The following is a 13,284-nucleotide window of genomic DNA, read 5'->3' on the forward strand; positions in this document are numbered from 1 at the left end:
CAATAAGGGGGCAGGAACAGGCAAAAAAGAGAAAGAATCTACTCTCAAAAAGGCCAAATAAACTTGAAACCAAGTATTTCACATCACAAACCATGTAATTCTTTCTAGTACTTGTTAGCGGAAAAAGGACAATTTTATGGTAAGAAAAAAATAAGATACAGCAGAAAAGCACACTAGTACCAACCGAGGTAAACGTCGTTTTCTGGGCTTATTCAGGTTGATGTGCTTCTTTTCAATTATGCGCGTCAGGTGATCAATAGCATCACAACACTGCTGAATTGTACCTGTGCTCAAAAAAAAAATTGGATTATATTAACAAAAACAATTTCAATAAGAATTTTATTATAGGAACTGATATTCTAGTCTTGAAGGAATCTCAAAGCTCATCTACCTCATTTTAAGTTAACTGAATTAGCCCCAAATCACCGAGATTACAGATGCCAGAGTAGGATGGGAGCTAAGTCTTCTGATTACAAATCCAACTCTTTCTGCTGTACCACTGTCTCCCTATTAATGATCCCATGTGCCATCATTAAAGGGAAAAGATCCTTTTCCCATAGATTTTAAGTATTTCTCAGATCTTAAAATGTTTTCCATAAATGTATTATCTCTATGTCCATCCTTCAATCAAAAAACCACAAGCTGTCAAAAAGGAGCATATTCTACTGCTGATGAGAATTAAAGCCAACAGAAAGGGACTCTGGCTATTTTACATGGATAACAACACTCCACTTATCTATCAAGTGGAACAGTGGTAATATCGACTGTGCAGAGATAAGACGTGAAAACAGTAACAGTTAGATTTAAACAGCTCTTTGAGGTTTGCAAGACACTTTACAGATATTCGATCATCTGACCCAACAATTCTTTGCTACCTGTATTATCCCCATTTTATAGATGAGGAAACTGAGGCAGAGAGAGGTCACGTAACTTGCCTAGAGTCATATAGGTAGCAATTGTCTGAAGCCAAATTTTAACTTTGTATGTCGGATGAGGAGAGATACAGGCTTCTCAGCAATCACAAAACCTGTGGAACGTCTTTTAATAACCTTAGGCCAAACTACTAACTAAAAATGTACATTTTATATAATATCATCATTGACAAGTTTAGCTGTTTCTCTCATTGATTCATCCCAAATTAAACTACAGCAGATAAGCAAAGATGAAGGAAAATGGAGAGAAAAGACAGATTTAGTAGAAGCCCTTCACAACCCTGGTCACCTTTCTCTGGATGCTATTCAGCTTGCCAAAGTACTTCAAAAATGAGTCTTCCAGTGGCCTGCCCAGGGCAGAATACAGTAAGAATACCATCACCCAGGCCCAAGATCTTTTTAGCTTTCTTTGGCTGCTGTGTCAAACTGCTGACTTCTACTGAGCTGCAGTCTACTATAACTCCTTGATATTCACAAACTGCCTTATCTATGAAAATGAATCACTTATCAACCAAACTCTAAATAGGAATAGATTCACTTTTTTATCAAGTGCTAATTTTTTTAACATGCATTATAAAAGATATTTTTTACCAACTGTTATTTTTTTTAATTGAGGTCTCAGTTTATTCCAATAATGTTGTACCTTTTGTTGCATTTCTAAGCAAGAACAGAATCTCACCCAACATGACAATCATTTATGAACACATGGGAATTTTCATTAAGCTAACAAAGGACTCTACTGCATTTTGGCCTTAATTAAAAGTCTCCACTTGCCATTTTCCCACAGCAAATACACTAGCTAGCTGTTAGCACTACATTAGGCTTTTGGCATTGAAGCCTGCTAAGGATTATGATTACACAAAATGTGTACATAAAATATGTAGATTTATTTTATTTTTATTTTTGTCTTTCCTATTCTTCAAGATTTAAAATTGCAGTACAGACAATAATTTAAATTGGACTGAAATACTGATTGTAGCAAATAGTACATAAATATGTAAGAGGCCACTGAGGTAATTAGTGATTAAGAACATTCAGACTCATCATGGGATACTTATGAAACTGTTGAGTCACAGAAGAGAAAGCATAAAAATAACAAATTGGAAGTGAGCTTAAGTATCTAGGTGAATGAATAAGATTCCCCTTTTAGCAATTACAGCAATTCAGATATAATAAAATATAAAGGCAATAGAAAAAATTTTATGTGCAACTTGGAAAAGAAGAACTCTAATATTTTACAACTGGAAAAGACTTTAGGCCAAGCCCTCCATCTTGCAGATTAAGGCTCCAAAGAGGTTAACTTATTTAGCCAAGGTCATACAGCTCATTTAAGAGTTTCTCTTCCATTTGCTAAATTTTTTCCTGATTTTTATATTGGCCAGCTCCTTGTTCTCCTTGTCTGGAAGAGAGACTCAAGTTCACTCATTTGATTAGATATTACTTTGTACCTCACATGTATGAAGTAACTATGTAGAATACAAGGTATAAATATACAAAATATGTGCCCAATGTTACTCCATTAAGATACTGCACAAAGGTGAAATTTTTAGATAACTGAAGCTCTGGCAAGTTTAAGTGCTAATTTTTTTTTACTTTGTCCATTAAAAAAAACAATTCCTAAAGTCTGTTCCTGATTAAACAGAGGCTTATCACCAAAAGTTAAACCACCAGGTTAAAATTTCTTTTGGCCAAAACAACTTACTAAAATGTCTCATAAAGCACACGGGGGCTATACTCTCCATTTTTAGAGGAAATAAAACTAAGTTTGCACTCACAAGCTTAAGACAATATCTCATTTTTAAAGGGCTACCTTATGTTCTCCTGAAAGATTTTTGTTATTCTGAAAATACTAAATCAATCATTACAATAGAAAAAATTTAAATGCAACCCACCTAAAGATTTCTCATCTGCATGAGTTAAAGCCAAACTTTCCATATAGATGACGAAAGCTTCAAAGACAAATTGTTCTACAAGGGCCTCCTCTTCTCTGCAAAATAAAAATTTGGAATACAGTAATTAAGAAATGTGAAGAGGGCCTTTCCCCCAAGATGGCGCCAAAGGTAAAGAAGGAAACTGTTGTCCCCCCCCCAAGAGAGAAGCCAAATCCAAGGCCTTGAAGGCCAAGAAGGAGGTGCTGAAAGGTGTCCACAGCTACAAAAAGAAGATCTGAATATCCCCCACCTTTCAGTGACCCAAGACCCTAATAACCTCAAAGGCAGCCCAAATACCCTTGGAAAAGTGCCCCTCAGAGAAATAAGCTTGATCACTCTGCCATCATTAAGTTCCCCTTGACCACTGAGTCTGCTATGAAGAAGACTGAGGACAACAACACCCTAGTCTTCATTGCGGACATCAAGGCCAACAAGCATCAGATCAAGCAGGCGGTAAAGAAGCTGTATGACATCGACATGGCCAAGGTCAACACACTGATCAGGCCTGATGGAGAGAAGAAGGCCTATGTCTGACTTGCTCCAGACTATGATGATTTAGATGTTGGCAACAAAATTGGAATCATCTAAACTGTGTCCAGCTATCCCACTCTACCTACAATAAAAAAGTTTTCCAGTTAAAAAAAAAAGTGAAGAGGCCCCAAAATAAAATAATTTTTAAATGTATGTTAAACATTAGTGAAACAAAAAAGGCACAGCTCTGTAGCTTAAATATTTCTCCAAAAGTAAAAATTTCAAAATGAGGCCATGGGACTAAGCCCCAATTACAAAAGGAGGTGTCAAATAATAGCAAAATAAGTTTAGAAGCTTACAAAGTGCATTGACATATGCATTTGATAATAATCTCCCCAACATCCCATGAGGCAGACAGTTCAAACAGGCATGAAGTAAAAGATGCTTTTTTTTTTACTTAACAAATGTCTGTACTTCTCAGCCATTTAATATTATGGGGTGTACATCTACCTTAAAATCAAGGAAGGACATTTGTTTCAGAGAAGAATTTTGGAAGCACTGTAAAATTTTCCAAAGGCACACACTTGTATTCAACTCTTAGCCCAGGTCTCTATCCTTCTGCAATGTTTCTCTTAAGAAAAATGTGCTGACGTGTCAGCAACACAGACTGCCCATCAAACTCCATATAATAGAGGTTAGCTGACATTCAGATATTTTCCTGTGTCACAAAACTGTGAACTCTTCTGAATTATAATGGATCTTCTTTAGAAGGTTCTATGTCATCCACAAACAGAAGCCGATAAAAGATAAAGTAAATTCAATTTCCAATTGTAATCTTAGCTCGATCTTCTCCATGACAGGAACACTTTACGTGAGCAGCACACCTCCTTAATTTATGTCTTCCTTAAATATTTATGACAATCACTGAAGAAAATTATCATAATCAAATGATTATGGTATCTCTCATGTAACTACAATTTTAACATGAATAGGAGACATCTAGTTGGAGGAGAACCTTTATAAGTAACACTTTGCTCAACAGAATCAAATGCTTTTTTATAATCAAGAAATAAAAGGCACAGTAGGATCTTGTATTCTCTGCATTTTTCAATTAATAATGTGACTATAAATATTTGGCCCACTATGGAATATCATCTATAAAAGCACACCTGTTCCCTTTTCACATCTTCTGTAAAAAGACCTTCAATCTTCTTACAGTGATGCTATATGTCTGAAGGCCAATCTCTGAGTAATTAAAGCTGAAGATGACCCAAAGTGTAATGGCTATATGCATGGCCAGTATGTGTCACTAAAGATATTATTAAAGGGATGTATGACAAGAAAACAAAGTGAGGCAGTCTCACACAGAGAATGGTCTCCACTGATACCCATACAATAATACAGAGATTGAGAAGGACTGCACATGTTTGGAGAGCACTGTATGGGGGATTTAAGTAAACATATAAACAAGAGTTACATAGGATGAAAAGTGGATTCATTGTGATCTCTCCTGACAAGAACAAAGTTATCCATCAAAGAAATAAAGAAAACCAAGGTAGAAATTCAAGACAAGATAAAAATGAGCATAAAATTTAATACATAAAATAGATCATGTATTAAGAAAAAATAAACCTCATTTAATAAAATTTATGAGGTTTGAAAAATATAAATTACCACTCCAAAACAAGTAAAAGCAAGTACTTTGGCTAAGGACTCTTAACAATGTGAGATTTCTGAAATCCCTTGACATTATTTGCTGATTTTCATTATAACTTGTCTGTAAAGGTCAAGAGGGATTTATTTATCCTACTTTTTTTTTTATCCTAATCTATGACAGGGTCATCACCAAGTACAGGCAGACCAACAGTACAGAACACTCTGAATTACAAACTCCTACAATGTTTGGCATAGGGCTGTACTTGCTACATAAAACTGGAAATGGTACCTGTCTAATGTACAATGTCTTCCCCACAACTTACTTTCTTCCTTCTCAGGAGGACGATATTTTTATTTTCTTGTATTCCCAGTACTTAGCATAATATATGCCTGGTACATTGAAGGTACTTAATAAATTGAAAGCACTTGTTTATTGGCCAAATGACATCATGTTCTCTCAATTTTGATAGCTCAATTAATTGTACTTCACGTAATCTCTTATTCATAAATATCTCCTTTAAATCTAAAAGAAATTTTTGAAAAATATTTTGTTTTAGTCACTCAAGATTTGCCTTCTCGCCCTCTTATTCCAATCCCCTTCCTTCCAAAATTGAGAACACAAGAAAAATAAAACCCATTACAAACATGTAGAGTTAATCAAAACAAATTTTCACTTTGGTCAGGTCCAAAAAATTTTTATTTCATTCTGCATTGAGTCTTTCGCCTCTATCAGGAGATAGGTAACATGTTTGATCATTCACCTCCTAGAATTGGTATTATGCTGATACAAGTTCAGCACAATAGTATTTCATCACATTTATATGCCACAAGCTATTCATCTATTCTCTAATTCTGAGCACCCCTTCACGTTCTCATTCTTTGCCACTTCAAAAAGAGCTATAAACTTTTTGCACATCCTTAGTTTGCTTTGCGCTGGACTAATCCCTCCCTAAATTTACCTTCCCTTTAATTCCCTCCTTTCCCTTCTTCCCTTTCCCTCCTGTTTCCCTGTTGAAATGTATTTCTGTACCCAACTGTGTGTGTGTTTTCTTCTCTCTACCCAGGTTCACATGAGAGGGAGATTTAAGTGTCAGCAGCTCCCCATCACCCCCTCCTCTTTGTATATATAGATGTCTGCTTGTACACTCTAATTATGTGAGATAATCATCCCTAACCTTCCTTTCCCATCCCCTCAATGTATGCCTTTACCACATTCTGTTCTTCAGACCATCAGGAGAGAACTCTAATTAGATCACTCTACAAGCCTGGATGATGACAGGCTTCAGAAGGAACACACCTGTTAGGGGCGCTCTGGACCTGGGCCTCCTGAAAGGGTAGTGAGACGCCAGGGAGTCTGGACCTGCTGATGCAGCAGTGCCTGTGTGGCTTCTGTTACGTCAGTACCGGGGCGGCTCCAACTGGAAGGGCTCCACCTTCGGGGAGGAACTGGGGAGGAGCTAACCCGAAACTCCCAATATAAGGAGCACCCCAGAGAGGGTCAGTGGGACTTTTGTGTAAGATTTCTGGTATGCCATTGCAATAAAACTGCTTGTCGCATTCCGGTAGCTGCCTGGTGATTCTCCTCTCGCGTCCCCCGGGAGGAGCCGGAGACGTCCGAAGACCCGTGGGCAGGGTGAGTGTGAGGCGGTAGTCGGGGAGAACGGGGTGCTATTGTGGGGCACACCCGTCCGGCCGCCGACAGCTGGCGCCCAACGTGGGGCTTGACCAGTGAGGCCGCTCCTGCTCCCATTAGATAAGGGGAGCGGAAGACCAGGCAGAACCCAAGGAGACAGGTTGAGCCCTTGGGATGGGACCGAAGGTCTGTAAAGCCCGTGTTGAGCCGGAGGACAAAGGCGTACTCGCCTGCCAGATCTACAAGGTCTGTAAGGAGCAAGGCGTTAGAATTCATATAAGAGCATGTAGAGAGTGGGTGGAGAAAGTTTGGGTAGTTAGCCCGTGGTTAGAACACACGGGGGTAGATCTACAGAGATGGGGTTTGGTGGGCCAGCAAATGGCCTCTTACCATAAAACAGACCCCACATTCTTAGACCCCAAGGATTTTGCGATTTACTCGGCGATTGGGGCTGCCCTATCGCCCCAGCCACCCCCTATACGGGACGAAAGGGGGGCCCAAGTAGGGGCATCCCTGGCAGGCTCGGATGATGACGATGAGGAAGAGAAAATCCCCGAGCCAAAATCCATCTACCCTTGGGAGGCTTTACAGCAAGGCAAAGAGGACTTCCAATGTCCCCCTCCGAGGGAGGGGTTGTTAGCAGCCCCCAAAAGGAAGGAAGAGCAGAACTCCCTAGGCAAAGGAGGTGCTTCTTTACCGCCTCGGCACCTCTTCAAAGAGGGAAAAGAGGAACAGACAGGCTGGCGTAAGTGGGAGGGAACTCATGAGTTCAGGGAGAAGGAGGAAGGGGCCACCGCCCTGCTGGCAGAGATGACACTGGGGCCGCAGAAAGGCTTTTCGTTCAGTACAAAGGGTGCAGCTGCAGCCCGGCCCCCACAGAGCCTGCTGTCCTTCAGCCTACGCCAGGCTGTGAAGGACGGGGAGGATGTAGATTGGGCAGAGTGGGACTCCCCTCTGGCACTACCGGTGCTGATAGAAAATCCAGGCGATGTAGACGAGGACAGATATCACCGACCTGTTCCCTTTAAGTTTATTAAAGATTTGAAGGAGGCAGTCCAGACATATGGCCCAGGCTCAGCCTATGTACAAAAGGCTTTAGAATCATCCTGCCTTACGCTCCCCTGGACCCCATTCGATTTTCAGGAAGTTGCAGAGGCGATTTTTGAGCCCGCCACGGCAGTAGCCTTCAAGGCTTACGTCCGTAGGGAAGCGCAGAAGTTTATTGCAGAGCATAATATTGCAGACGAGCAGGATGCCTTAGACATGATTTTGGGACAAGGACCTTATGTGTCTTTACAACACCAGTTAAATTATGACGACCTGGTGAGGAGGGCAGTGAATACCTGCCACATTAAGGCCCTCCAAAAATTAGGCACTCCTGGGAGCAAGGTCTCCTTAACTTCCCTCAAGCAGAGGAATAATGAATCACCCCTGGACTTTATTAGCAGGGTGCAAACAGTAGTCCATGCCATCTTTGGCAAGACGGGCGCAGCACCACCTCTGATAGTGCAGTTAGTGAAGGGAGGGCTGTTACCGCAATATCGTGCAGCGCTTGCATCGCTGCCACATAATCCCTCCCTTGATCAAATTATTGACAAAATGATGGATTTGCCAAACCGAGACCCTATGACCATGATGGCTTCATGCCTGGAAAAACAAACTCAGTTGATGGCACAGTGGGGCGGGAATGGAAGGAGGCTTACTTGCTTCAACTGTGGGAAAGAGGGGCATATGAAGAACGCTTGCCGTGCGCCATTTAACGGCATTAAATGCTTCTCATGTGGCAAGTTAGGGCATGTAGCCAAAAACTGTCGTTCCATGCTAAGACCATTGGAACTATACTTACCCAGTCAAACTGCCATTTCTGAAAATGAGATTTTAAAGAAAGAGTTAGATGCCTTGAGAGCCTTTTGTGATTCAGTTAAACAAGATAAGATTAAGCTCCAAAATGAACTGGCCCATAAGGTGGCAGAATGCAAAGCTTTGGCATTAGAATGTGAAAGAGTCAAGGAGGATTCTGATGACCACATAAAGCAGTTGGAGGATGCTTTAAAAGATGTGCAAAAGAGAATGTATGATTCAGAAGGTAAAGTAAAGCAAATGCAGACTCATTTTCTTGCTCTAAAGGAGCACTTGACGAATGAAGCAGCTTCAGGAAATAACAGATTAACAGAAGAACTAAGGGAGCAATTGAAAGAAATGAAAGCAAAATATGAGGGAGCTTCTGCTGAAGCAGGAAGGCTAAAGAACCAAATCAAACGAAATGAAAAGTTAGTAGAGGAATTTAAAAGGGATGAAGGGAGACTAGTAGAAGAAAATAAGCGACTACAGAAAGAATTTAGCATGTCTGAAATAGAGCGAGAGAAGAGAGGAAGAAAAGCCTTGGAGATGGAAGGCCAATTAAAGGAGTTAGCAACAAAGTTGGCCCTCTCCATCCCTACGGGAAAATTTGAAAACATGAAGAGCTTACTATCAAATGAAGTGAATGAGAAAGCAAAAAAGTTTGTAGAGATGGAAAGGGAATATGAAAAATCACAGGCTGAACTTAGGCAGTTAAAGAGAGAACTTGAGAACTATGAAGCTAAGCTTTCTCAACATGTTAGGCCAGAAGAATATGAACAACTTAAGGACAAATTTGAACAAAAGTCAGGTGAATTTGGGAAGAAGATCACTGAGTTAACTTTGAGGAATCAGACATTACAGAAAGAACTTGAGAAGGTTGGTTCAGACAATAAGCTACTAAACCAACAGTTGCAGAACTTAGAGATTGAGATGAAAACTCATTATATTCCTTTAAAATTGAATGAAGAAATGAAAAAATCACATGCTTTGACAGTTGATGATCTGAACAAAAAGCTAATGAATGTGACACAAAAGTATAAAGAAAGAGAAATGGAAACTGAGAAACTCACGCCACGGATCAGGCCACATTCATAAAAATCATATACAAGATGGCCAAGATCAGGGGTGTACAATCACTCCCCGAAGTACAGATGTGGCTACCGAAACAGAGCAAGAGGAGGAACTTGCACACTTGGTAGACTCCAAGGACAAGATACCAGAAAAAGGAAAGAATGAAGTAAGGTTCTGAAGAAGTTAGTCCCAATAAAGCACGGCACCTGGCCTCCGTTACATCAGGGGGCCAAGCAATTTGTGCATAGGATTCAAAAAAATCCTCTCTGTGTTTTTTGTCTCTGTGTCTGTGTGCTGTATCTGTGTTTCTGTGTGTGGTGTTTCTGTGTATGTAATCTGACACCCTGTAATGTCCACTATCTCTTTCTCTCCCTCCCTGACTCCAGTCTCTTCAGAGGAGCGGGAGGGCGGGGGGGGGGGGGAGAGTAGGAGAGAGGAAAATGTCTTCTTGTTTAACGGTTTATAGTTGTTGGAAATAATGCTCTTTCTTTCTCCCTTCATCCCAAATCTGGCCAATTTGGGATGTGAGGAGAGATAAGAAAGGAGGCGGGGACCTTTTCCCTGAAATTCAAATGTGTTACTCCTGATTTGATGCTTAAGATAAAGTCAGAATTTCTCATACCATTTGGCACTAAGGCAAATTCGGAAAATGCATGAATCTCTATTAAAGAGACACTTTGAGCTCCCCGGTGTGAGGAGAAAGGGACATGGTACCACTGGATTTTTTCCAGAGTCCCACTCACCTTAGACTGGCAAATTCAAAGTTCTCAAATAAATTAAATCATAATAACATAGAAACTGTAGAAATTAGAAAGTAAAGATCTCTCAGGGACCCCTCAATGATTCCTTAGACCTTTGATTCAGGTGCTGGACTCTGCAGCTTCCCAGCACCTTTCCCCCTTTCAGTCCACAGCCAGGCTCTGCAACTATGAGGAGAAGAAAAGCATCTATGCTTGGTAAGCCTAATGTATGTAATGATTTGGGAATGCAGTTAATGTCATCTGAAATTTTTCTATTGTACTTCTGAATTGTAGTAAAATTCTCCTACATTGTAAAATTTAAGTGACCAGATATGAGATTAGACAAAGTGATCTTTAATTTGAATTTTGGTGAAACTACAAAATGAAAACAATTGTGTAAAACTGGTTAAGTTACTTTCTCAGCCTTGCTAACCCTACCTTGTTAAGATCACAGCTAAAACACTTCTGCCAGCACTTAGGAAACTTGTAAGATTGTTAACTAGGTTATTTGGGATTACTGTTTTAGTGTTAAAAACCAATTAAGTTCTGAAGAGATAAAAGAAATTATGTCACCCACCTTTTGACCTAGATTTGTGGGTGGGTTCTATTAAATTTTATACGAATATTGATTAGGGTAAAGATGTTGCTTATTATGAGTTATTATGATTGCTGTTCAATTAATTATCAACCCCCTCTGCCTGGAAGGGAAACCGACTATACCTTCTTAGCAATGATTCAAATTTCTTAGGGCAAAAGAAGTAGTTAGAATACTGGCCCAGTACATTTTAAACCGATCTAATTATAATACGTGATTGCAAGCTATTTGTAAAACTTTCCCAAGAAAAATGTGAAGGGAACTTAGAAATTCATATTCGAATAATTGAGAAATTTATTAACTATATAGCCCCAAGAAAATTCTATTTACTGTAGTTTGCTGTTCAATAGGGGGATGGTGGTGGAATCCATTCCCAGGGATATTACAAAGATCGCATGATTGTAAACGTGCTTGGCACACTACTTGATATAAGATACATGCTATTTACATGTAACCTGTTTTAAGTTAAAAATAATTGCTTTATATTAACTTTATGTGGATTTTCTTCAATGTGAAGTTTTGGTAATGAGATGAATGATTCTCTGTATTAAGCAATTTGGGGTCCTATCTGCCTGCGGTAAAGCCACCAACATGGAAATTAATTGGTCTTGGTTTTCAAGTTTAAATGGATGATAATTATGGTTTTTTGATATTTTGTTATACGTCTCAAATTTTTCTTATTGCGTAAATTGGTGAGCAGCTATATCATCTGTGTTGTTAGAAACGCAATTTCTTTTATAATCTAACTGTTATTAGGTTCAGAATTGTAATTTGAGGAATCTTAAATTACCAAATTTTGTCTTTAATTGTTTTGCTATCATTTGGGAAATTTGTGAGATCATTAATTAAGCTATTGATGTTGTTGCTTAGAGATAGTATTTGCTATGGGAAGTTTAGTTTTCCTTTTTTGTTTAATTATGTGGCGAAGGTGTGGTGATTAACATTTAAGAATTGCGTAGCACTTAGAAATTAATAATATCAGGATAAATTGTAAGCTGTCTGAGAAAGAGAGATTTTTCTGAAGGAAAGTTTTGTGCACTCCTTGCATAATTTTTGGTAAGACTCGACCTTGAATAAGTTTGCTCAGAGGAACAGCAAAAGATAGCACACAGAGTTCTCTATGTAACCCCTTCCTAGGGACCATGTTGCTTCTCCTTATTTTGTAACATTGCCAAGGCCCTTGGAAACTCTCTGCACTCTCTGCACGGGCAAGGTCATCAGCCCAGAAAAAGAACTTGTTTGAGTTATGTAGGTCCTACACAATGCACTTGGCTTGCTGAGGAACTGAAAGTTTATGTACGAGAATGAAAGATGTTTAATTAACTCCCTTATGTATGTGAGTCCTATTGTCATTAAACAAAAAGGGGGAGTGGCGGGTAGGCTGACCCATGCGCAGCTCGCTACAGCTACCTTTACTGCCACTGCCAATTTTTCAGCTACCTTTACTGCCAATTTTCTGCCAATTTTTTGCAATTTCGTGATGATGGCCTTACGCCTGCATTAAAGTACTATGCTGGGGACCGGTGTCACAAACAGGAACCGGGCCCACAAGAGGCACCGCCGCCAACTGCGTGCCTTCAAGGCAGCACGGCCTGGTGGAAAAATGAGAGGGGGGTGTGGCATGGGCCGGGAAGGGTCGTAATCAGAGGGAGGAGGGTATCTTTGTGTCTCCACAGATGATGCCACAGGAGAACACGTCTGGGTGCCCCTCCGCCGGGTCCGTGAGGTCGCACCCCCAGCAGACGCAACGACGGCCCCAGGGGACGGAGGCCACGACGAAAGAACAGGACTGTCTGGAAACAGAGGGCGGCCTTCACCAACGCCCTCAGCTGCCTGCTTGCCATGATCCAGTTGGTGACCCCGTCCACAGCTGCTCCTGCCATCTTGCCGCCCCTGGCAGCAAAGCCCACGCACTGGGCTGTTACCCCGAATCTCCCGATGTTCCAGTTGGTGACCTGCAGCCCATCCTGTCTGTGTAACCCCTATTCCCTACCATGTTTCCCAGTATGCACAATTAGAAAGACTTCTAGCACTGCCACTACTTTCACCACTGAACTGCATATGCTAGATGAGGTCATTGCGGTCATACAGAATGCCACTATACAATTCAATGGCGACTGGGAAGAGAACTATACCAACGCTAAGGCCTGGTGGGACACTCTCAGTGTCCACCAGTTGCTCCAATGGGCCTCCATTGGAGGACTTGTTCTCATACTAGCCTTTCTCATCTGTTTGTTCCTGCCCTGCTTGATTTCTTGTATGATTGGGGTTTTGCACCGCTCCTTAGAAGCTGTAAAAGCCGATGTCATTAAACAAAAAGGGGGAGTTGTTAGGGGCGCTCTGGACCTGGGCCTCCTGAAAGGGTAGTGAGACGCCAGGGAGTCTGGACCTGCTGATGCAGCAGTGCCTGTGT

At 40.7% G+C, this 13,284-nt stretch overlaps 1 protein-coding gene across 1 annotated transcript in view; it reads right to left on the bottom strand.

The window, feature by feature from the left end:
* The window catches only part of PRKDC (protein kinase, DNA-activated, catalytic subunit), a 167,295-nt gene that overhangs the window by 109,947 nt on the left and 44,064 nt on the right, over positions 1-13,284 (bottom strand). The window contains exons 28-29 of the mRNA XM_036737168.1: positions 2,825-2,919; positions 185-284 (exon numbers count right to left, since the gene is read on the bottom strand). Of these exons, the coding sequence (XP_036593063.1) occupies positions 185-284; positions 2,825-2,919 (195 nt within the window). The remainder of the gene's footprint in view (positions 1-184; positions 285-2,824; positions 2,920-13,284) is intronic.

This window comes from Trichosurus vulpecula, chromosome 1 (assembly GCF_011100635.1).
Source record: "Trichosurus vulpecula isolate mTriVul1 chromosome 1, mTriVul1.pri, whole genome shotgun sequence".
In the NCBI taxonomy this organism is placed as follows: domain Eukaryota; kingdom Metazoa; phylum Chordata; class Mammalia; order Diprotodontia; family Phalangeridae; genus Trichosurus; species Trichosurus vulpecula.